Genomic DNA, 24,524 nt, shown 5'->3' on the forward strand with positions numbered 1-24,524 from the left:
GCGTGAGGAAAGATTGAACGCAGCAAAAATACAAGAGGAACAGTGCTCCGAACAAAATCGATCACGGGGTGAGAACAATACAGCGTGTCAGTGAATTAGACTTCACTTGCCGGCACAGTCTCCGAGACAAATCCAGCACGAGAAAAGGCAAGGCAGGCAGTGCGGCGCAACTGTACCGTGCGTGTGTATCTGTCCGGATGCCATCGTCGCTAATGCGACACGGCGAGCTGAGCCCGGACGCGACCACCTGCATGTGCCACGCGCCCGCGCCCACCGGCTAGCTAGATTAGATGCGCGCGCATGCGGTGCAACAAAACCAACCAACATAACAGCTTCTCTCCCGCCCCCGGCGCGGCTCGTGCTCGTCGTCACTCGTGAGCCGCGTCATTCCGTCCGCCGTCCGTGGCGCGCACGCCCGTGATTCTCCTTAAATTCGCCCCCGACGCTACGCCCTCCGGAATTATAACCCCGGCCCGCTTGCTAGTTATTGCAGGCAGCTAGCGGCTAGCGCAGCGGTGACCACAGCCACCGCGCGACGACGACGACCAGACCATGGGCGTGCCGTCGCGGGCGCGGGCGCGGCTCCTCCTCTGCTGCGTCGTCGCCGCGGCGCTGCTCGTCGTCGCGCCGGGGGAGGTGGCCGCAGCCGCCGCGGGGCACGGGAAGCAGCGGCACACGCACACGAGGCGGCTGCGGCCCGGGAAGAGCGCGGCGGCGGCGGCTGCTGCGAAGCCGTTGCCGTACTACCCGGTGAACGCGACGCGGGTGGATGCCATCGAGCGGCAGTTCACGCGGTGGGTGCGCTTCATGGGCGGCGTCGGCCACAGCAGCTACAACCGGGCGCTGAACCGCGCGTTCCTGCCCACGCGCACGCTCGTCGTCGACAAGAACCCCGCCGCCGGGAACTTCACGTCCATCCAGGCCGCCGTCGACTCGCTCCCGCTCATCAACCTCGCCCGCGTCGTCATCAGGGTCAATGCCGGCACGTACACGTACGTACATTTCTGCATTGCATCGCGCGCCCCTTGTTCCTTGCCCTGCCTGCTGCCTGCTGCCTCGAAGATGGTTTAACCGTGCCGCGCGGCGCGCTGTGCAGGGAGAAGGTGAACATCTCGCCGATGCGCGCGTTCGTGACCGTGGAGGGCGCCGGCGCCGACAAGACGGTGGTGCAGTGGGGCGACACGGCGGACACGGCCGGGTCCTTCGGCAGGCCCATGGGCACGTTCGGCTCCGCCACGTTCGCCGTCAACTCCATGTTCTTCGTCGCCAAGAACATCACCTTCAAGGTTCCTCGAGACCTGTCATCATGTCATGTGGGATGCATCAATCTTCACTGTTGCCTGACACTGCCATCTATTTCCGGTGCCCAGAACACGGCCCCCGTGCCGAGGCCCGGCGCGCTGGGCAAGCAGGGGGTGGCGCTGCGGATATCGGCGGACAACGCGGCGTTCGTGGGGTGCAACTTCCTGGGCGCGCAGGACACGCTGTACGACCACCTCGGCCGCCATTACTACCGCGACTGCTACATCGAGGGCTCCGTCGACTTCATCTTCGGCAACGCGCTCTCCCTCTACGAGGTCAGTCAGAGTCAGTACGCAGCTTTGTTATGCACAACAATGTCCAGTGAATCTCGATCTGCACGTTCCTTCCGTTAAGCAAAGCAATGCAGCTCCAGGCTCCACCAGCTTAACCAAAGGGCATGCCAGTAGCCACAGCTTCGCGCACTGAGCATCTCGTTCGGCGGCCTAATATGTGGCAGTATCCACATCCGTACCGTATCCCAGCAGTCGCAGAGGCCGTCATTGCAGTATCGCACTGCTATAGGGCACTTGTAGGACACAGACACTGTTAAACCCGGGAGTTCCTCGTTCCTAGGCAGGGGGACTGTGAATCTGTGATGCTGTCCTCCCAGCACCCATCCATTCTGGGAGAACATGCCATTCCGCAAGCTGCGCGGCGGCATGCCCACGCACTCAGCGCCACCGATCGATCTGCTGCTGTTGTTCACTGCATCTAGGACCCCCTAACTGCATCACATCCTCTCGTGCTCTGTCCTCGTTTGGCCTCATCTACAACATGTCCAGGTCCGGCCATGGACAAGGGGATGCAGGTATAGTACGAGCACATTTTGCCAGGAGTACACCCATCAGCCTATCGTAGTGTGTAGCTGTGTGTGCTCCTACCACGGTTACTGCCAAGGAGTCACTGAAAAGCATTGTGCAAATGGAATGTTGATGCACATTAACTAATCGACCCCCCTTTCAGTTTTTAATGGGGTACAGTAGAATGAGATGAACCTTTGATGTCGCGCCCACTTGTCGTTGGCGGCGGCACGGTTTGTGGAATGCGGTTTTCTGAGACCTGCAGGTTCCCTGGCCCCATGCGTGGTGCCGGCCGCGGGCCGCGCCCGTGACGCCTGCCATGCCATCGCTCGCAGGACGCCTAGCTCCTCGTCGTCTTCTCGTGCCTGCCTGGCGGCTTTGCCTTTTACACACACACAGTACCACTTTCTTGTGTTCCCGTGGCTGTATAAACATGAAACATCGCAGAAAGAGCGTAAAACGGATTGTATGAAAAAAAATTTGCAGGGGTGCCATGTGCACGCGATCGCGCGGAACTACGGGGCGCTGACGGCGCAGAACAGGCAGAGCCTGCTGGAGGACACGGGGTTCTCGTTCGTGAACTGCCGGGTGACGGGGTCCGGCGCGCTCTACCTGGGCAGGGCCTGGGGCACCTTCTCCCGCGTCGTCTTCGCCTACACCTACATGGACAACATCATCATCCCGCGCGGATGGTACAACTGGGGAGACCCAACACGGGAGATGTACGTCGTCACTGCTGCTCCTCCGATCCTCCTTTTTTTCCGGCGCCGATGCATGGAATCCATGGCATCCGCCGTGCCGTGCGGTGCGTGACCACCGCCGCTGGCGCTGACGCCGGTTGATTCGCGTGCGTGCGTGCATGCAGGACGGTGTTCTACGGGCAGTACAAGTGCACGGGGCCGGGAGCGAACTACGCCGGCAGGGTGCAGTGGTCGCGGGAGCTCACCGACGAGGAGGCCAAGCCATTCATCTCGCTCGACTTCATCGACGGCTTCGAGTGGCTCAAGTTGTAGCACTAGCACGGGATCCAGTCCAGGAACTCATTGTTGACACACCATGACCTTAATTTAATTTCTGTGAAGAGAAAACAAAAAAAAACAAAAAAACGGAACGCAAATACTAATTCAATTGTTGAAATTGCGTAAGATGAGATTGGTCATTGGTGAGTGATGGCTGGCTTGATGAGGACTGCAGACCTGCAGTAGTGCAGTGCAGTCTCTTTTCCGGTGCATCGAATCGCTGCAAGTAGTCACTACTCCCCACGGGCTGTTGTGGGCTAAAAAGGCCCATAGACTCTCATTTAAAGAGGCTTATGTACCTGGCCTGGCTTGTTCCAGGCCTTGCGTCAGGTTTGGTGGAGTTGCTGACGTGCAAGTGCATTCGAATTTCAAGCCCAGTTCCGAGCATTCATATTTACAGTCAAGCCCAGTACTGTTTACTGGCACGCGTAAGAGCATCTCCAGTGGTTTGCTAAACACACTTGTTATCTTGTATAATTTGGCAAAACTAGACAAATGACCCCTCCAATGGTTTGCTAATCAACTTACCAAAAAAATGACAACTTGCCATTCTGCAGCCATCGACGCGCAAATTTGCGCGGCTCGTTCCGCTTGCCATCGCGAGATCCGGACGCCGTGGCCTCCTCTCCCGCGCGAGTGAATTTTCATCGTCGGTTCCCGCTGTCGTTCCGGGGGAAGTTCTTGCCCGGTAATAACAACAAGCAGGGAGGCAACGAGAAGAAACCGTCGGCGGCGTCCTCAAAGAAGCGGGGGATGGACGCAGCAGACGACGTCGTCTACGGCGTGTCCAGGGCGTCGTCGGCGCTGCTGAGCTCCGCGTCGTCGCTGGACTCGAACACATCATTGGCGTCGTCGTCGTCGTCGGCGTCGTCTCGCTCATCCACGGCCTCGTCCTCGCCGTCGGTCTCGGGGGTGCTTTACCCGCCGGCGGTCAAGCGGCAGGCGAGTAATAATAAGAGGCCCGCGTCGTCGTCCCCGGCGGCGGGCGCGGCTGCCGTGGTGCTGTGCCTCCTCATGGTGGTGTTCTGCGGCCGCGTCGGGGCCACGCTGCTCACGTCCACGGCGCTCTACCTCTTCCCGCGGCGGTGGCGGCCCGCGACGACGACGCGTAAGGAGAAGAAGGGCGCCGTCGACTCGCGTCGTTGTCAAGCGTCGCCGAGGAAGAGGAGACGGCGGAGAGGAAGGTGGTTATGGAGAGGTCCTCGGTGAGGAACCGTAACAAGTGAAGCGATGATACCCGTCGTTTCGTCCCCACCCCCTGCTAATCCTTTTTTTCTTTTTGAGGAATCACTGATTCTTTTTGTTTGGATGAGAAGGAATAGTTTTTGCAGTACTCAATTTGCGCGGCCGGGGTTGCTGCTGCCGGCTCCTCTGCTGCGCGGTGGTCACCGCGGTCGTGCTGGCGGTGCTCGCCGCGGCGGCCGTCGGCGCGCTGTACCTAGCGCTCGACCCCAAGGCGCCGCGGTACTCGGTGGACCGCCTCTCTGTGTCTGCGTTCCAGGTCGACCCGTCGATGGTGACGGCGCGGGCGAGGTTCGACGTGACGGTGACGGCGGCGAACCCGAACTCCCGGATCGGCATCCAGTACGAGCCCGGGTCCAGCCTCGGGGTGTGGTACCAGTCGTACCGCCTGGAGCGCGGCGCGCTGCCGGCGTTCTACCAGGGCCACCGCAACACGACGGTGCTGCCGCCGGCGCTGGCCGGGGAGGTGCAGCTGGCCACCGCCGTCGTGTCCGGTTTGCAGGACGCGCAGCGGACGGCGCCGTGCCGCTCGTGTTCCGCGCCGACGTCCCCGTGCGCGTCGAGGTCGGCAGCTTCAAGGGCAGGGAGAAGTCCAGTCAAAGTTAGTTGATGAAGTGGACCTACTTTTCTTAATTTACCAAGCCAAAATAGCAAACCACTGGAGATACTAAGAATTTACACTTGCTATATGTTTTAGTCACTTGCCAAATCATAAGATTTGGTAAATGATTTTTAACAAACCACTGGAGATGCTCTAATGTGTGGAGCCGAGTATAAACGGGAGTACTACCGATCCAAGCATTGATATTTTACAGTCAAACTCAACTACCCTCGTTGTCCTCCCTTCCAAGTTCCAACTCGTTCCGTCTTTTCAAACACAAAAAGACTCCACGATTTCACTGAACCTGGCGGTGCATTTGATTCTGAAAAGGGGCGACGAAGTACTAGCATTTACTTCGCTTGGTTCAGTTCTCTTAAATTACACTTTACTTATTTATTTATTCTATATCATATGAAAATATTCTATATCATATTATGGCTTTGTTTACTTTCTAAAAAATTTACAATATTTTTCAAGATTTTTCGTCACATCAAATCTTGCATAGAGCATTAAATATAGATAAAAAAATACTCCCTCCATCTCATTATAAGACATTAGCAGAATTTTGGAGAGTCAAAACATCTCAAGTTTGACCAAATTTATATGATAACATAATAACATTTATGATACCAACTAAGTATCATGAGGTTCTTCATTAGTTATGTTTTCATAGTAATATCTATTCGATGTTATAACTTTTTTTTTCTATAGTGTTGGTCAAACTTGAACTTGAGATGTTTTGACTCTCCAAGATTCTTGAAATAACTTATAAATTGGGATGTTGTGAGTAACTAATTACACAGTTTGCCTACAACTTAGTCCATGATTGGATAATATTTGTCAAATACAAACAAAAATACTACGGTGTCTATTTTGACAAAAAAAAATTGCAACTAAACAAGGCTTTTGCTTGTTATTGTAGCTTATAGTTCTTGTGATTACATAATCTTATAGTGTCAGATTTATACACATAGGAGACTTTTGCTATGAAAATCTTCGCTAAACACGGGTGATCATGTTTTTAAAGGTACTTAGGCGCTTCCTCGCTTAGTGAACTTTACAACAACAACAACCGATGGTTGAAACTAAGGATTGATTGTGTGCAAACCCCTTGCAACGATCAGAATAATTTTTTTGTTTGTAAAAAAATATTATAAAATTAACTTTTTTTTTAGATAAAGGGAGTTTCTTTCATCAAGCAAATGAAAAAAAATCTCAATCTCTACATCAGATGATGTATATGACTGATAGTTAGTATTAGATAATTGTACTATGGGATAGACTTCGCCGTCCGCACAGTAAACACACACAGCAAAACAAAAACGGCTGACTTAAGCAAATAGTTTATCACAAAATTAACCTATTACGAAACCTCCAACTATACTTGCGAATAATTCCATTGTCAAGGATTCCAAAAGACATCATGCATTTCACAGGGAGCTCCGATACTCCTTTTGGAACAACGACCACATTCTGGTCCAATGTGTGCCCTGCATTAGAGAACAAACAGGAGCATGTTTAGATTCATTTTTTTAATTTGGACACTGTAGCACTTTCGATTATATTTGACAATTATTGTTTAATCATGGACTAACTATGTTTTAAAGATTCGTCTCACAAATTACAGGAAGATTGTCAAATTAGTTCTTTTTATTTATATTTAATGTTTTTTTGTATGCGTTCAAAGATTCGATGTGACGAGAAATCTTATAAACTTTTGGAATTTTGAAGGTGTCTAAACATGAGTGTTTTGTCAAATACAACACCATTCCGGCTTAAACATATGACTCAACACATGGCACCTGTTTGCACAATAACTTCATCAATATTGTGTGTCATTACATTTTGTAACCAGATACTAAACAACACTTAGAGGTAGTTTTAGACTAAAAGTTATCTTCATCAAACGCCATACAAAATTAGTAAGCACACAATCGAAGAAAAGGTGTTCTATATTTTAAAAAAACAACACTTCTCATTTCCATGCCAATTTCTTGTAACGAAATTGTCTTTGGTGAGCGTTACTCCTCTACACAGAAACCTTTTGAGGAATTTTAAGTTTCCATAGGAATCTCTTATGAGGCATAAAGTTTAACATTTGACATATATGAAATGCCTAAACTGGATTGAATTACCCTACAAATACTCTTAGTCCCGCTGTCTATTAATAGATGATGATGTTTGTAGCTCTAGGTAAGAAATTTTAAAAGGAGTTAAAAGGATATATGCATAAAATAAAAGGAGAAATATAGATAAAGATATATTGGTAAAAAGAGAAAGATACATTAGAAAGTAAAAGTAATATTCATTTTTTTTGAACTGTCAAGGAGGGATTAATCCCCACGTAAATAAGTATTGATATATCATGGCATAACTACATAAACAACCTCGTTTTGGGGAAAATGAGAAAAATAAAACTTTTTTTAAGCGGTTAATTTTCAAAAAAAAAAAACTAGACTAAAATCAATATAGCAGTCATTGCACATTCTCCGTGGACGAGATTAATATTAATTTAGGATAATGTAGAAAACTAGAAGGTCAAATATTGTGGAACTGAGATGTGTACAGTCTACTAACAGGTCAGCACTGTATTTGACTCCGAGGCCGCTCACTGACAGTCGTCAAGAGCTTGCGTACACGATTGTATAGCGCCAGCGCGGCAGAGCTTTGCCCCAGGCCGGCCAGCACGTACGTACGCCTGCACAGGCGCAGGCAGATCGGGCCACGCCGGGCTGTCGAGGGCGGGTGCTGCAGGATCGATCCAGATCGAGAGCACGAGCAGCATGCAGACGCAAACAAATCTCAACTCCGACGCCTCCGAGTCACGCCGTCGTCTCAAACAAAAATCGACAGCTGCAGGTCATGTGGTGTCGTCTGCGTCTGCTGCGACGGGCGACGACGGCGAAGTCTTTTGGCCGGGTCATGTGCCTGTGCCCCGGCCGGAGTCCCCGGCCCCGGCGTCGAATCCATCCACGCGTCATACCAAAATGGCCTCAGAAGCACGGGCGACAGCTTGGCGAATTGCGAGGCGGCAGAAGCACAGATATAATACTACTTTGCTCGATAGTGCTCGGTAATGTGACGCTGTCGTTTCGGGTGTCTGGATGCTGTAATCGACTAATCGCGCAGCTTAGCTTTGAGTAGCGTTCTTCTCTGATCTCCAGTGCAGCGCCTATTCGGGTACTGAAACTGGACAAATCCAAACGTGCAGCGGCATTGAATTGCTTGCGAACTCTTGCAGCCAAAACAAGCTAACAGACGACGCTCAACAGATTTCCCGGTACACGCGCGCAGGCCAAGCTCAAAGTACGAGTCCAAGTGGTAGTGATCCTTTCACGATCCTTGCCTCACACTTCACATCGTCAGAGCACGGCACGGCACGGCAACATTAAACGATCTGCGATCCATAGCTCAATGAAGGACGACGGTACGTACCAGACAACCACAACATTTGTTTGTCTTTAGTTCAAAGGATCTCCATTGCCATTGCCAATGCCGAACTCGTACCAATCTCCATGCCATTTATACTAGTACGGTCAGATTCCACGTCGTACTCCGTACTACTAGCCACAAGTGACGTCGATATCAGATTCTACGTATCAGCAGTATTGAAGCTGCACCTATACGGTGTAGTAGCAAGCAATCACTAGCAGTGGAAATAAAAAAATCAATTCTTATGCGTGCGCGGATTTGCGCACAACCGAGTAATTTGCCGTCGCGCCCGCATGTAGCTGTTCGGGCTGCTTTTCTCGCACGCTTGTTGATTATAGGCCTTTTTTTTAAGTTTACCAAACTCGTTGGCAAATTGTTAGACATAGAAAAAAATCTCACTTGTTATATATTTTAGAAACTTGCCAAATCATAAAATTTGGCAAGTGAAGTTTACAAAACTGTTGGAGATGCTCTTTATAGAAAAGAGTAAGGATATCTCCAAAAACACAAACCCAAAATAGAGACCCATTCTATCATATAGGTCATGCACAGTGAAAAGATAACCCACCCAAAATCTTCTTCCTCCAACAGCTACCGCAAAACAGACCACGCAAAAACCGCTCAAGCCGCTCGCCCGAGCCACTCCGACCGCTCGCATGGGCACATCGCGGACCTCGCCTCGCCCCGCCGGCCGCGCCCTGCTCCCCGCCGCGGACCTGTCCTAGCCCCTACCGGAGTTCCTCTTCCCCCTGCACCCACCCCAGCCTTCTCCTCCTGGCCACCATGGCTGCCGCAGCAAGCTTCTTCTCCTTGGTCTCCAGGCCCAGCTTGGACCCCACGCCATTCACCACCACAGTTGTCACTGTCCTCCGCGTACGCCGCCTCGACCCGCACTAGATCCGCGGCCCTGCGACCATCCTCACCTCTGAGCTGAAGGTCGTCGCCTCGTCTGTGCCAAGGACATCCGCGTCTTCATCTCCGACCTCCACTTGCGCCTCCGGCTACGAGGACGACGTCTACGACGACGACGAGGATTAGCGGGCGAGTGGGCTCCGGTCATGGTGGTAGGCCTACTCCAACCGTGGAGATGCAAAGGAACGAGAGAAGACACATATTTGCCTTCCACGTCGAAGGCAACGCAAAATGGGTGACTCGGTGTTGGAGAGTGTTTTTCCCCTCTAAAAACACTGTGCACCACGTATTTTAGCTATGGGTCATCTTATGCCTATCCTGCTGGAGATAGTTTAACATCTATGACATAAAATGCGCATCATATGAAAATATATTCTATGATAAATCCAATATATTAATTTAATACTATAAATTTAGCATTTTTTTAAAAAAAAATTGTCAAAGTTTAAAAAGTTTAACTTAAGCCAACTCTACGAATTGACTCTTTTGTGGACGGAAGGGAGTAGTACAGTAGCTCACAGCTGCACTCACGCCTTGTTTAGATGCAAAATCTTTTTGAATTTTGATGTTGTAGCACTTTCGTTTGTATTTTAGAAACATTGTTTAATCATAAAGTAACTAGGTTTAAAAGATTCGTCTTGCAATTTATAGATAAACTGTACAATTAATTATTTTTTATCTATATCTAATATTTTATGTATATGCCGTAAGATTCGATGTTATGGAAAATCTTGTAAACTTTTAGTTCGTTAAATGCATGCTCTCGCCAGGTGAGGCGCTTTCGTCGTTGTTTTCTTTTCCATTTTTTTTCAAATGGTCACATGTTGTAGTGGAAATGTAGTGCTAGAACACAATTTATTGACTTCTCTATGACACCATACATACTATGATACTCGAGCTCCATGGCAGTAGAGATTGGTAGTAGTCGAACTAGCACATCATGGTATTATATTTCACCATGATCTACACCTTGTTTGATCCTAATAATAATACTAATACTATGTACCGAATTGTTAACCTTCCTTCTCCTAGACCAGTCGGGTGACTCGGTGTAAAGGCAGAATCACCAGAGCCGGTCCAGGTAGTAGTCTCTGGTGACCTCGTCGCTCACCTCCGATCCCTCCACGCGGCTGCGGCTGGTCTCCGAGCTCTTGAAGCTGAAGCTGTCCATCGCCTGCAGCTGCGACCGCGCCTGCTTCCTCGACCCGCAGCGGCCGACGCTGGGCCTCGCCTCGGCCGCCTGCTCCTGTTGCCCCGCGTGCTCGCCCTGCTGCCGCTGTTTGGGCGCGCTCTGGCACCGGGTGCGCGCCACGGACGACGCCGTGTCCGCCATGTACCGCGGGCTGCTCCCGGCGGCGTCCCGGTTTCGCCCCGGTTTCGCCGGCGACCCGAGGTAGTAGCCCGGGAACGCGCTGAGGCGCGGCGTGTTGTGCGTTGTCTTGGGGTGCGGAGGCTCCAGCTCTTGCTCATGGAGGCGGCGCCACGCCGACGGCTTGTGCAAGAGGAGGAGCGGCGAGGCGCCCGGCTGCTGGTATTCGCCGGCGTACCGGCTCGTGATCCGGGACGACCGGCACCGGAGCTGGCACGTGTCCATCTCCACGATCCTCGGGCTGCGATCGAACCCGGTGTCCCCGCCGTCGGAAAGCCGCCGCCGGTGCACCGCAGGCACGGCCAGTGGCTTCACGCCGCGCGCAACGATCCGCTCCTTTTGCAAACAAAAAAAAACGAAGAAAATTTAGAATCTGATCTCATTTTTTGAAATGCGTTTGGTATTATTTGTTGCTTATCAAAGTCCTCACTTGCTCAACGGATTTCCGGGACGACGCCGTCTTGGCCTGGAGCCTCATGAGCGCCTGCAGCCTGCGCAGCGTCATGGCGGTCTGCTTCCTCACGAGGTAGCCACGCACCAGAGCTTGCAGCTTCACGAGCGACCTGAGAGCACGGAGTGCCTTCCGAGCCTGCGGACGTTGGTCGCAAAAAAATTCAAAATTTTTACAGTCACATCGGAACGCTGCAGGTCGCATAGGAAACCGAAAAAAGAATTGAGCATTAAACAGCTGGGGTGACGACTAGGTGCGTCACGCTGCGCGGTTCACGAAGCACTCTAGCAAATAAACAAGAATATCGGGAGGGTTTGGAAATAATCTAATCTGAAGGCGATGATTAAACAAATGAGCAGTAGCTAACGACTCAACGGAAAGGAACAGCAGCAGCAAAGCGGCCATGGATTTGCAGCGGTTAGTGAAGTCAAATCTCTCGTCCAATGCAAACGCAAAAGAATCTGCGAAATTCATGCATGCCCACTTGTTCATCCGTTCATTTCTTGGTACTGAAAAACTGGACCGACGACAGAAACCAAACGAATGGCTAAAACCACCTAAATCTTGAGTTGAACAGCGCATAATCATAAGCACAAAGAAAGAATGGATTTGTTTTAGGGCAATATACTAACAACTTACCAAGTAGCCTCTGAAGGCCTTCTGGATGACGACGGCGGCCTCGACCTCGCGCTCCTGGCCGCAGTTGCAGGGGCGCACCTGCGACAGCAGCTCCCCGGCGGCGACGGCGGTCACGGAGGAGGGCCTCCGGCCGGAGTCAGCCACGCTGTTCCTCGGCTTCGCGAAGCTCCACCGCCTCTTCTCCGCCTGCGGCGGCGGGCCCAGCCCGACACCGCCGCCGCCGCCGCCGCCGGCGCACGCGGCGGCATTGTGTGCCTTGCGATCCCTGCAGTCCGCTTCCTTCTTGCTGCTGCCGGTGAGCACCTTCTTGAGCCATCTCATCGCGCGGCCCATGGTCCTCGTAGCTGCTGCAGGAACTGATGCGTCAGAGAGAGAAGCAAGCGTTGAATGGATGGATGCAGGAAAAGCAACGAGACTACAGAAACAGAACTACTCCTACAGCGTGGGAACTCGCGAAGATCAACTCGGGACTGATGTGCGGATGCAGAGGACCAAAACCTAGCTGGGAGTTTTCAATCCTTGGTCGAAACAAAAGGTTGCATCTTTTGAAAACAAGGATTTCGAAACAAAAGGTTTTGCAATCTGAAACTTGAGATGAGAAACAAAAAGGTTTTGCAATCTTTTGGCAGGAAATAAAAACAGGGCGATGAGAAACTTGAACAAGGCAAGAAAAGAAGCTTCACTTCACCGGGAGAAAAAGGGCAGAGAGGAGGCCTGCTGCAGCTGCAGCCAAGAAACATGGGGAGCGAACAGAGAGGCCAAAAGCGTAGGGAAGGTCCCTCGCAGAGCCCGGCAGAGTTAAATGCAGAAGTGTAGTAGCGCCAAGGGAGAAGAACGAGTGGGGCCTTGTTTAGTTCCTAAAAAATTTTGCAAATTTTTCAGATTCTCTGTCACACCGAATCTTTAGACGCATGCATGTAGTATTAAATATAGACAAAAATAAAAACTAATTGCACAGTTTGGTCGGAATTGACGAGACGAATCTTTTGATCCTAGTTAGTCTATGATTGGACAATATTTGTCAAATACAAACGAAAGTGCTACAATGTCGTTTTCCCAAAAAAATTTTGGAACTAAACAAGGCCCCAGGGGTGGCAGCAGGGGAGCCACAGTGCATAGAGGGGCACAGCCTTTACTTCCAAAATTTTTTGCAAAATATGAATAGTAGCGCTTTCGTTTGTATTTGATAAATATTGTCCAATTATGGACTAACTAGGCTCAAAAGATTCGTCTCGTCAATTCCGACCAAACTGTGCAATTAGTTTTTATTTTTATCTATATTTAATACTTCATGCATACGTCTAAAGATTCGATGTGACGGGGAATCTGAAAAATTTTGCAAAATTTTTGAGAAAGTAAACAAGGCCCCAGTGGCCAGTGCAGCAGGGGGAGGCCAGGAGGGGAAGGGAAGGGCCGAAGTGGAAGTGGGAAGCAAAAGGGTGGTGACTGGTGAGGCCTACAACGTGATGCCCCCGAAGAGGAAGCCTTTTTCTCGAGAACTTTTGAGCCAACCACCACCGACCGACCGAGACGAGCAGAGGAAACCCACTGTAGCAGGCAGCACTCCAAGCAGGAGGGCAAAGCGGATACTCGGCGGCGGCGAAACGCGTGTTCTCAGTTCTCACGACGCAACGCAAGCCGGGGAGCGGAGGGGAGGGGAAGATTCTGCCTAGTTGCCTAGGAGGAGCCCTGGAGCGCAAGGCAACAAGGCGAGAGAGGCCAGCCGCCGGCTCCCGGCTCTCGTGCCACCGGGCCCGGAACGCGGCTCAAAACACGCGCGGCACGAGCGGCACGAGGCGGCAGGACGAACGCGAACCCGCAATCATTCGCACCTCAAAAGGGTCGGGCTGCGACTGCGATCACCGCGAGCGACCGAGGGCCGGCGCGGCGCCCACCCCGGGCGCGGCTTTTGCGGCTGGCTGGCTGGCGCGGCCGCGTCCGGCCAAGAGCCCGCGCCAAGATCCGATCCGGCAAATGGTTTTTCTTTCTGGGAGGCCACGACGCCGATCGACCTTTCTTTTCCGGTGGGTGTTGGCTCGCTGGGTGGGGTTAGTTTAGTTTCTAACCTTGAGCTAAAAGCCTCGCCCCTTTCCACACTACCCAGCCCTTCAGCGTGTACTCTAGTAGCACGGCTTGCAGCGAGGCTGGTGCCTGGTGGAGTACTCGGTAGCACTCGCTGATCCGGTCAAATAAATGTGCTCGTGTGCGAATTTGTATATCGCCGTCGACGGATGCGGAAGCTAGGCGGCAGCGGAGCGCGCGCTATTCTGTTGTGTGGGCGATCATGGACCACCACCACGCTGCGAGAGCTTGTAGAGCCTAGGAGGTGGTTACGCAACTGCAGCACAGTGGTACGAGAACCTCTCGCGTTACCATAAATGCCTCGTAGTACATGAACATTGTTGGGAAAGCCTACGCGTGATGCGCTATAATGGCTGGCTGTCCAGCCCATCATCGGATGCGAAGACGATCGATGCCTCTCCGGGGCGGATGTGTTGGCTTATCGCGTAAATGTGCAGTACTACTACTACATGATGATGATGATGCTTGCCGTTTAACGGTAGTAGGGTACTGTACTCCATGGCTCCATGATGATGCTTGCTTAAATACTGCAGAGAAATTCAAAACAAATACGGAGAGTACACGAGGGCTCCTCCCTCGCCGGTCGCCGCAGCGCGAGCGCAACGGACGGCTGCTCCCCGCCGCTAACGAACGCGCGACGCAAAGGCGAACGCGCGGCGGAGCGGGAAACTTTTGACCGAGGGCCTACGGCGTCTCCTACGGCTGGACGCAGCAAAAGAATGGCACGACGCGGTTGCCGAGGCGGACGTCCGGTGATGTGTCATTCCGACGAGGAATCAGGTCCATTGAGGTCGTCGTAGGACTACAAGCAGTACCTGCGATCCGGTGAGCACAAGGAACAAAGAGCAGAATCTGGGGGCACTGTACGGCGGGGCCCGCAGGCAGCCTGGCAAGTCCGCACGTGACGTAGAGTAGTTATTATGCCTTGTTTAGTTCCAAAAATTTTCAAAATTTCTTATCACATCGAATTTTTGGTCGCATGCATAGAGTATTAAATATAGACAAAAATAAAAACTAACTGCACAGTTTACCTGTAATTTGTGAGATGAATCTTTTAAGCCTAGTTACTCCGTGATTGAACAATGTTTGTCAAATAAAAACGAAATGCTATAGTACCCAAAAACAAAAAAAATTTGTGAACTAAACAAGGCCTTAGGCCATCCTCAATGGGAGTTTCATGACACAGTTTCCAACACATTTATATTTTGGAAACAGTGCATATGAGTTTCATGGAGATAAAACTCTCTCTACTCCCATGAAACTTTTATCATCTCTATCTTCATTAATATAGCGCCACATCAGCATATTTAATGTGCATGAAACTCCAATAAAACCCCATTGAGACTGGCCTTAGTACTAGGAGTACGTACGGGTATCGAAGTGCAGATCTACAGACAGCTCCCTATGGTATACCGTCGTATCGTATTCGTATCAGTATCCCCGCGTGTCGTGAGTCGTGACTGTCGTCCCCGGTCCCCGGAGCTGGAAGGCACCGTCTGATCCCGTGATCCGCGTCGGCGTCACGGTGGTTTTCTCCTCGTGGACCTGCCGGTTTCGGTGTCCCTTTTCACTTCTCACCGTGTGCCGCCGGGGACCAGAACAGGGGTATTTCACTTGGGATTCATGGCAGCAGAAGCAGTTCGCCATGAATACAAACACACACACGCCGGTTCCGGGGCCGCTTTATCGTCGTGCTGCCGGGCACGTATGACCGGCCGACCGGGCCATCTCACTTGGGACTCATGGCAGCAGAGAGCGTCGCGGCTTGCGAATTGCACTGCATGTGCATGCATGGTGCCCCAAAGCAGTGCACTGCACGATGGAGGGCATACCGCATACGCGGCTGCGAATTGATCGATCCTATGGCTAGCCAAGAGCCAAGAGCAGCATCACGGTCACGGTGGAGTAATGTCGATTTGAGGACTGGGAATTGATTCGGCTACGAGATCTCTGCCCCTTCCGTGCCGTGCGGGCCGGCCATAAACGCCGCGCAACACGGTCCGGTCCTGCTGCTGCTGCTGCTGCTGCCTGGTCCCGCTTCGATTTCGATTCCATCGGTTCTGCACTTCCGCTGACCGCTGCCGCTCGCACTCCTGCTCCGGCCCCGGCGCCCCGGCCCCGCCCCCGGCCGTTGCATGCATGCTTGCCCTGCGACTGCGAGGCATTTTCGGCTCGGCTCAAGTACAAATGTAGAACTAGACCTGCCACGACGGTTGGGCAATTTGCCGGAAGCGGAGTGCGCCGCGTTCAATTCCGTTCAGTCAAAACCCGAGAGGGGGCCCTGCCGAGTGCAGCGCCCGGAGCACCCCACTGCACCGGACAGGCTATCCATTTCCGTTAAGAAAGCGCAGTGCAGACGTGCAGTGTTGCAGGCTTGCAGCGGGCGGTTCAGTCGTGAAGACCGGCCATGCGCGTCGCATGAACGAACGAACGAACGAGAACGAACCAGTGGTGTGTGGGTGTGGGGCGTGTGGCCCTGCACAGCATTGAGCCGCATTCAAGAGGTTTACGGCCTATGGTTGTTTAAAAAAAGTAGCAACACATATAATCAAGCCACCTTAAATATCTGTAGTTGGCCATTCAAAAAATAAACAAAGAACAATATGGCTGCCGTTTTTTTTTCTGTCTCGACAAATTTAGGAGAAGCAATGCTTGATTTCATCATACCAACTGTGTCCATTACATGCATAATAGCTTGATTTAGTCGTCTAGAGCTTCCTAACATGCGAGCAGCATACCGGATTCACATCCCTCTAAGCTCTAACAATGGTTATCTTCATTCATAGCTGCATATTGGGCTGACTTTGACACTGAAGTGAGTTTGCAGTTTATTGAAAATAATTGTGATGAAAATCTTCGCCAGGCAGATGTCTTCTAATAGGTCCCCCCCCCCCCCCCAACCCAAAAAAAAAGATGTCTGCTAATTTTTTTTGAGCAAAAAAGATGCCTTCTAATAGATTTTATTCTTTTTTTTCAAGAGAAAAAGTTCAGCAGTAAGTTTGTTTTTTCAGTCGAGTACATACAGGACGTCAGGACCAGTACGAGAGTAGGCCTCGGTATTGACCACCTGGGCAAGTCACGACTTGGGCCAACACAGACCAGCCCACATATCAGCAGTTGGGCCTCTAGTTCACAAGTTTAGGCAGCCCAAAGAATAAACAGCAGATCGGCCTCGTTTTCATCCTCCGTTCCCGTTGGCAGCACGACGCGACGCTCCTTCAGATCGACGTAGGATCGGTCGATCAGGCCATGGCTGCAACATGAGCACTAGCGTGTAGCGACGACCGACGAGGCGACGAGGTAGTAGCGCCGGCGGCTACACGGAGACTAGTACATTCTACTAATCAGTCTTGTGAGGGGTTTCAACAAGGGGTTGTTTAGTTCACCTTCTGTCCAAAAATTTTTGAGTTTTAGTTTATCATTTCTTTAAATGAACCTAAGCATTATATAAATTTTTTTAGCAAAAAATGATTATTTTTTATTTTGGATTTTGGCCTCATGTGAACCCCCCCCCCCCACAAAAAAAAAGAGCCTATATGTTTTAGTTGAAGAAAAGAGATGATTGCACCAAATATAAGACCACTAGTCATATTTGCTAGTTGAATCAAATGCAGGCCCGGTCTTGTCAATTTGGTGACCTGGAGCGGAGCTATAAAGATAGGCCCTCTAATATACTAACTGTAATATAAAAATAACAATTTTTCTAATCCATAAAAAGAATATTCTTACCAAACAAATCATAAATGTTACCTTTTGCCGTCTCTACCATTGTGTATCAACTCTTCTGTCCATTTCTTCTTTTTTCTTCTCTCATTGGCAAATGTTTGCTTTCTAGGAACATGAGACCACTGAAATTTAAGAACAATTAATAAGTAATTTACCCAAATTATGCCATGCTAGATTCAACATTAAAATCAACAGAGTTAGTACATTACCTAGTTGAGAAATTGAGATAACAATTATTCACTAAATAGTGTAAGGTCGGACACTGCCCTAGCTGCAGCGTGTGCACAAGCCTCTCAAATCTGGTGTTGTAAAGAATAGAAATGGAAGAAAAAGGCAAATTAAACATTGATTAAATATATGAAACTGGCACAAATCAACAAAAGGAAGAGCGATTGGACAAACATACGTACCTGAATGGAAAGTCTGAAACACCTCACGTATGGACTTGTCACTCGCGTCGTCCGTAATCACATGGCTACGGCCGGCTGTCAGCGAGGTCGCGAGTCGCGATGAGGCCGCAATGGAGCGGCGAGGTTGCTGCGACGGCGAGGGTGCAATGATGCGGTTTCACGGACACTGGATGTAGCGGACGGCTTCAGACTTCCCTTGTCAAGCAGGCTTTCCTTCTCATGCACGGAGTTGGGCCCCTTGGGTTCGAGGGCCCAGTGCAGGGGCACAGCTCGAACCGGGACTGATCAAATGCCTAACATAGCTGCTCCAAAGGGTTCGATTTTATTGAAAAGTTTCAACCAACAAGGACATGTGTGGAAAAAATAGATCAAGGCCTTGTTTACTTGGAAAATATTTTGGAAAATGTGAATAATACCAATTTCGTTTGTATTTGACAAATATTATCCAATCATGGACTAACTAGGCTCAAAAGATTAGTCTCGTCAATTCCGACCAAACTATGTAATTAGTTTTTATTTTCATCTATATTTAATAATTCATGCACACGTCTAAAGATTCGATATGACGGGGTTTGCAAAAATTTTTTTGAGAACTAAACAAGGCCCAAGTGCATATCCCTTTCGTTCGCGTTGTGTAAATAGATTTATCTATTACTGGCAAATAAGAGCAACTCAAGAAACATTTGGCTCCACACACATTTCGATCTCCGTGTAGACATCATCCCAAAAGACGAGGCACGTTTTGCCATCTTAAAAGATCACTGAAGCTAAACCCCCTGTATTTGTGCAACAACCGTAAAAGAAATCATTCCAACAAAAAGGCGCCTTTCTTTATTTGATTAGGAAGCTTGCCATTTTTGCTCAGAGTATACAGTATATGTATCCATGTTCATCTCTCTTTATCTCCTTTTCGACACAGGAACAGGCACAACATGTGGTGCCACTGCAATCTTTTTTTTTTTTGGGGGGGGAGATATCACCAAAATGTATTCACCGTATCTAGGGTTTGCACGGCCCATGTGTCGGTGGTGTTTGCCGTGGCCCGTGAGCGATGGTTGAAGAAGAGCTGTTCGTCCACCGGGGACAGTCGCTGCGCCGTTGACCTTGGAACCGCCGCGTGGATGGCTGCACCGTACACGAATCTCCAACAGGCCCGCGAGACATCCCGTCCTCACGTCCGGAATCTCCGCCGGGCCCGGCCGTCCACGTGGGCATGAGACCCCCGCTTTCAATGCGGTATCCCTCATCTAATTGCCTTCTGATTTGGGCTCATAGCCACGACCGCAGTCTCTGATATGTAGGCCCCGTGATTGTGGGAACCACCCGTCAGTGTCTACTGGCTACCACGACGCGCCACCGATTTTGTTTGGTGAGACATTTCTTGCCGAGCGCAATCGCTTATCTATTTCCATCCTCCAACTAATCTCATACCAATCCAGTAATTAACACATATATCCAAATATCCTCTCGTCCGCGTAGCCTATATTACTAGACAACCACCCCAGATCCGTTCACCTCACGCTCCGATCTGGACCGTCCAGTTTGACGCGAAGCGGATTGTGGCCGTCCAAATCCGAGGGTGGACCCGTGAATTCCGGAAAGACGAGGGGTGGTTGTCTACCGGTTAAAAACGCCCGTGCCAGTGGCTCCCGTCTTCCTCTTCTCCTACGCGGACGGACGGGGAAGGAGGAGGAGGAGGAGGAAGTGGTTCGCTGGAGTTGGCCTGGCCTCGGATCCAGAGCGCGGAAACTCGTGCGGCGGCGTTCGGATCGACCCGCTCGAAGGCCGCGGGAGCGCGAGGTAGGTAGGGATCAGGACCGGCGAGGCGATGGGGAAGGCCGTGGTGGTTGGCACGGCGGTGGTGGCGTGCGCGGCGGTCGGGGTGGCCTTGGCGCTGGCGCACCGCAGGCGGAAGCGGGATGCCGAGCTCCTGGGATCCGCGGAGGCCGAGAGGAAGAGGCGCGCGGCCGCCGTGATCGAGGACGTGGAGAGCAGCCTCGCCACGCCCACGGCGCTGCTGCGGAGCATCGCGGACGCCATGGTCACCGAGATGGAGCGCGGCCTGCGCGGGGACATCCACTCGCAGCTCAAGATGCTCATTAGCTACGTCGACAACCTCCCCACTGGGTAAAGGGCTCTCCCCCGCTCCCTGTCTGATCTCGCATCTCCTTTTCCTTGCCTTTCTTTTTCCTTCGGGTTGTGATCTGGGCCGTGAGCTTTGTGATCCGAGACATGCCGGCTTCTGGTGGGAAAAGGGCACATACGGACGTGATCTGGACTCAAAAGCGCGTCCTTGATCGCGTAAGCCTAGCGAAACTTTTTGAATCGTCAATGGAATGGCTTTTGCCCAACTGATAGAGATCTGCTGATTCCTTGTGATTTTTACGGGAAGGCTGCGCTTGTCATGAATCATGATTAAGCGATTTAGGAATACCACCTCAAATATGATGTTCCTCGCTTCTCGCATGACGTTTCGATATTTGTAGGACTGTAGGAATCAATGAGGATGGTACCCGTTTTGGTACATTAAGCATTCTGATGACAATTGACAAGCTGGGTACTGTGTTTGCATTGCAATTCTGAGGCCTTCATGCGTAACTGCCAGTTTATGGCACAGATATGCTTATGGGAGTGTTTGCTTGGAGCCTCGCATAGGCAGAAGGCAGCTCCAGAGTCTGAGCACCCTCCAATCCAAGCAGGCTCTAGATATTAGATTTAGTCCCACTCTATCTATATTGCTTCTGTAGAAATATGTATGTGTTGTTCCAGGACTTGTGGTTTATTTTAGCAGTTTGTGCATTTATTATATATACTAATTGAGCTTATCTGGTGCAATAAATTGGTAAAATGATTATGATCCCAAGAAGCATTGTAGTTAAAAATTGTTAGTCAACTCCAGAAAATTAAGTGTTATTAAATATAAGAGCATCTCCAAGAGCCTTCTTAATTTCATTCTCTAAATCCGCATTTGGAGAGCCGTTTGAATAAAAACCCCCTCTCTATATTCTTCCACCTTCTAACCATTTCTCTATATTTTGTACGCACCTTGGAGAACCATCGCTGCTCTCCATCTTTGGCTAGTGAGAAACTGAGAATAGATGATGACAATATTTGGAGATCTAATTGAAGGGCTGTTGGAGTTTTCTTTTTCTTTCACCAAAGTATATATTGCTATCAATACGGAAGGATATAAAGAGGCTCTTGGAGTTGCTCTAATGATTCTACCACCACCACTTTGTTAAGGCAATGCACTCCTGAGTGCGGAATGTTAACTCTAGCACTTGGGCTACACTTCATTCAGCAATCATATCGGTTTTGCTTCTGCAGAGATGAACATGGGCTGTTTTATGCACTGGATCTTGGAGGCACCAACTTCCGTGTGCTGCGAGTCCAACTAGGAGGAAGGGAGAAACGTGTTGTCAAACAACAGTATGAGGAGGTTTCCATTCCACCGCATTTGATGGTTGGGACTTCCATGGTGAGTACTCGCTGTTCTATTTTTAGTTTCTTGAAGTTGTGTGTTTTCAACATTGTTTGTCTTATGTATCTTGAATTATTGATACAGGAACTATTTGATTTCATTGCTGCTGCATTGGCTAAATTTGTTGATACTGAAGGTGAAGATTTCCACCTCCCAGAGGGTAGACTGAGAGAACTTGGTTTCACCTTTTCCTTCCCGGTGAACCAAACATCAATATCATCAGGAACACTCATCAAGTGGACAAAGGGCTTTTCCATCAACGGCACGGTAAAAATTCGAAACATTTTTACCTAACCCCATCTATTAAATGCCTTCCTGTAGTTCAGTAAGGTGGGATCAAATTAGAATTTCTTATTGCCTAAAAAAGTGAAATTTCTTAATAGTACATGAATTTCTTCCATATTTCCTTCATAAACCTGATTAGGGGTACCTATGTAGCATTATGCATAGCACCAGGTTGTACTGCTTTATATCCTGACCACATTTGCCTTATGCAAAGAAATGATATGTAGTTTCTCCTACATTTTTTCTAGTATAGAGTTTGGTTTAGTATAGAGTAGTGACTCTGTGTTAGTTGTCAAGTGTCATAAGAATAATAATTATTTGATTTGGGTATTTGATTGTCCCTGACTCAGGTTGGTGAAGATGTTGTTTCTGAGTTGAGCAGAGCCATGGAGAGACAGGGGCTAGATATGAAAGTTACGGCGTTGGTAAGTAGCTGCCAGTTAAACTATTGAACTTTTTGCATAATATCTTTGTAAAATTCCTGATGGTATGTTTTTTGAACTTTTTCTCTGTTGATAGAATGGCAAAAATGTTAAATGATGCAAAACATTTCTTTCAGAGGCTTTTTCTTTAAACCTCCAATGTTTAGACTGAGTATTGATATTTTGTAGGTCAATGATACAGTTGGCACATTGGCTGGTGGGAGATATATGGATAACGATGTAGTTGCAGCCGTAATATTGGGTACTGGTACAAATGCAGCATATGTGGAGCATGCAAATGCAATTCCTAAATGGACTGGGTTACTGCCTAAATCTGGAAACATGGTTAGTACTTGAATTCCTTGTACTAGGAATATCATAGTTTTATGAAACCATCATATGGTATTACACCATTAGAAATGCACTGTATATTCGCTGTTATGGAATTCACCCACATGAGAAATGAGAAGCATGTAACCTTGAAATTACTCTTGGTGCTCTAGGTAATTAATACAGAATGGGGGAGCTTCAAATCCGACAAGCTTCCTCTTTCAGAATACGACAAAGCCATGGACTTTGAAAGTTTGAACCCTGGAGAGCAGGTATTGTTGCCCAGGCTGTTGACATTCCCATTTTTGTCTTCTATTAGATAACTGCATGAATATATGTGGATAACTTACTATGGCTTCCAACAGATATACGAAAAAATGATTTCTGGCATGTATCTGGGAGAGATTGTGCGAAGAATTTTACTGAAGTTGGCACATGACGCTTCTCTATTTGGGGATGTTGTTCCATCTAAGCTGGAGCAGCCATTTATATTGAGGTATGCTTTCTTGTCCTATGCCTGTTTGCTACGTTGCTGGCGTGGAAAAGTTGTTTGTATTCTTTACTTAGCTAACCAGCTTGAGCTGGTGAAGAGTTTTCTCAGCTTCCATGATCATGGGCATTGAATTGTAACGTATATGACATCTAGAGTTTTGATTTTTCCCTTGATAATATTTAGTCTGTGGCAATAAAGTCGTACTTGAACAGACAGGGGGTTGCGTATCTTATCAAGTTGCATGTCAAATCAGTAAATAATCGAAAGGTGACATGATAGTCTTATCAAGTTGCATGTCACATCGGTATATCCAAAGGTGACATGATAAAATATTTTTGGTCGACTCTGTTTTGTTTCAATTGGTTGCAATAAACATGGTCTCTTATATGCTGCAAATTTTGGATACCTAGAAATTGTGTGCCTACAAACAGCTTGCTTCAGGGAGAAATAATGTATTTACCAGGTACATGTATTAGGTTCTATAGCATATTTGAGGCATGTTGAACCCCCCATGCCATTAGTAACATCATCTTTGTGTGACGCTTAACATTTTCTGACACCAGCTCTTCTGTGCTCTTTTATGCTTAGTAAGTTGAAACTTCTTATGTATGACATGTTTTATGAATACATTCATTATGGTATCACAGGACACCAGATATGTCAGCCATGCATCATGACTCCTCGCATGACCTCAAAACTCTTGGAGCTAAACTGAAGGATATAGTTGGGGTATGACTTGTTTGTGCCAAATTGGTTATCATAAATCGTCAATGCCTATTGGTCACTTATGAAATATTTGCTTTCATGTTCAGGTCGCAGATACTTCCCTGGAAGTAAGATACATTACTCGCCACATCTGTGACCTTGTTGCAGAGCGGGGAGCACGCTTGGCAGCTGCAGGTATATATAGCATCCTGAAGAAGATAGGCCGGGACAAAGTACCAAGTAGTGGCGGTAAAATGCCAAGGACTGTAGTTGCCTTGGATGGTGGGCTCTATGAACATTACAAGAAGTTCAGCAGTTGCGTAGAAGCAACTCTTACAGACTTGCTCGGCGAAGAGGCCTCTTCCTCCGTGGTTGCCAAGCTGGCCAATGATGGCTCTGGCATTGGAGCTGCTCTTCTTGCAGCCTCACACTCCCAGTATGGGGAGAGTCACTAGTCTTGAAAACGGGCGTGGATCGAACTTTGAGTGTAGCTCTCACTTTCTTTTTTTTGCCCCCTTCAAACATTCCTAATATTCCAGCTCTCCTCGGGGAATTTTTTGGCTTCCTTTCTTGGCTATTCTGTGGATGCACATAAGTGTCTGCAGCGGGATATAGCTAGTATAGAACCAATGAGTTTGGAGGTTATCTAATGGCATAAGGTTTGGACGGCGGGAGCATGGAAATGGAAGCTGAACAATGCCATTCATGTTCTGCCCATTTTTCTCCTTGTATGGTGTTGTAAACCAATCGAAAATTTTAACCCTTTTTTTGTTTTGGTAATAAAGAGGAGGACACAATCCAATTTGACCATTTGTTCTCTTCA

At 49.2% G+C, this 24,524-nt stretch overlaps 4 protein-coding genes, 1 long non-coding RNA gene and 1 pseudogene across 11 annotated transcripts; 4 read left to right on the forward strand and 2 right to left on the reverse strand.

Annotated features, from left to right (window-relative positions):
* LOC8082999 (probable pectinesterase 53) lies at window positions 341–3,258 on the forward strand. 2 transcript variants are annotated; one of them, XM_002440057.2, is made up of 5 exons: window positions 345–992; window positions 1,097–1,286; window positions 1,371–1,577; window positions 2,589–2,824; window positions 2,968–3,258. In XM_002440057.2, exons 1-5 carry the CDS (start codon window positions 553–555, stop codon window positions 3,113–3,115), a joined length of 1,221 nt encoding a protein of 406 aa, XP_002440102.1. In that variant the 5' UTR covers window positions 345–552; the 3' UTR covers window positions 3,116–3,258. The 2 variants fall into 2 exon arrangements, with proteins under 2 accessions (XP_021302863.1, XP_002440102.1); XM_021447188.1 differs by having other exon boundaries at window positions 341–992; window positions 1,097–1,577.
* Window positions 3,650–4,447, forward strand: LOC110430486 (putative protein TPRXL; the record flags this gene model as incomplete). Its single annotated transcript, XM_021448198.1, has 1 exon — window positions 3,650–4,447. A coding segment is annotated over one exon (681 nt), but the record flags the coding sequence as incomplete, so codon positions are not given.
* Window positions 4,434–5,319, forward strand: LOC8083000 (annotated as a pseudogene).
* LOC8083001 (protein IQ-DOMAIN 14) lies at window positions 10,136–12,561 on the reverse strand. 6 transcript variants are annotated; one of them, XM_002441360.2, is made up of 4 exons: window positions 12,456–12,561; window positions 11,768–12,111; window positions 11,108–11,266; window positions 10,136–11,013 (listed from the first exon to the last, which is right to left on the reverse strand). In XM_002441360.2, the coding sequence occupies exons 1-4, from the start codon at window positions 12,505–12,507 to the stop codon at window positions 10,372–10,374; spliced, it is 1,197 nt and encodes a 398-aa protein (XP_002441405.1). In that variant the 5' UTR covers window positions 12,508–12,561; the 3' UTR covers window positions 10,136–10,371. The 6 variants fall into 6 exon arrangements, with proteins under 6 accessions (XP_002441405.1, XP_021302919.1, XP_021302923.1 ...); XM_021447244.1 differs by having other exon boundaries at window positions 11,768–12,114; window positions 12,456–12,554; XM_021447248.1 differs by having other exon boundaries at window positions 12,207–12,554.
* LOC110430073 lies at window positions 17,605–18,187 on the reverse strand. The gene is made up of 3 exons (XR_002447278.1): window positions 17,986–18,187; window positions 17,785–17,874; window positions 17,605–17,697 (listed from the first exon to the last, which is right to left on the reverse strand). It is a non-coding gene; the product is annotated as an uncharacterized LOC110430073 (long non-coding RNA).
* LOC8068947 (hexokinase-5) lies at window positions 19,517–24,524 on the forward strand. The gene is made up of 9 exons (XM_002440059.2): window positions 19,517–20,112; window positions 21,313–21,463; window positions 21,551–21,733; window positions 22,102–22,176; window positions 22,363–22,518; window positions 22,677–22,775; window positions 22,869–22,999; window positions 23,644–23,725; window positions 23,809–24,524. The coding sequence occupies exons 1-9, from the start codon at window positions 19,814–19,816 to the stop codon at window positions 24,154–24,156; spliced, it is 1,524 nt and encodes a 507-aa protein (XP_002440104.1). The 5' UTR covers window positions 19,517–19,813; the 3' UTR covers window positions 24,157–24,524.

Source organism: Sorghum bicolor, chromosome 9 (assembly GCF_000003195.3).
Source record: "Sorghum bicolor cultivar BTx623 chromosome 9, Sorghum_bicolor_NCBIv3, whole genome shotgun sequence".
NCBI classification, from domain to species: Eukaryota; Viridiplantae; Streptophyta; class Magnoliopsida; order Poales; family Poaceae; genus Sorghum; species Sorghum bicolor.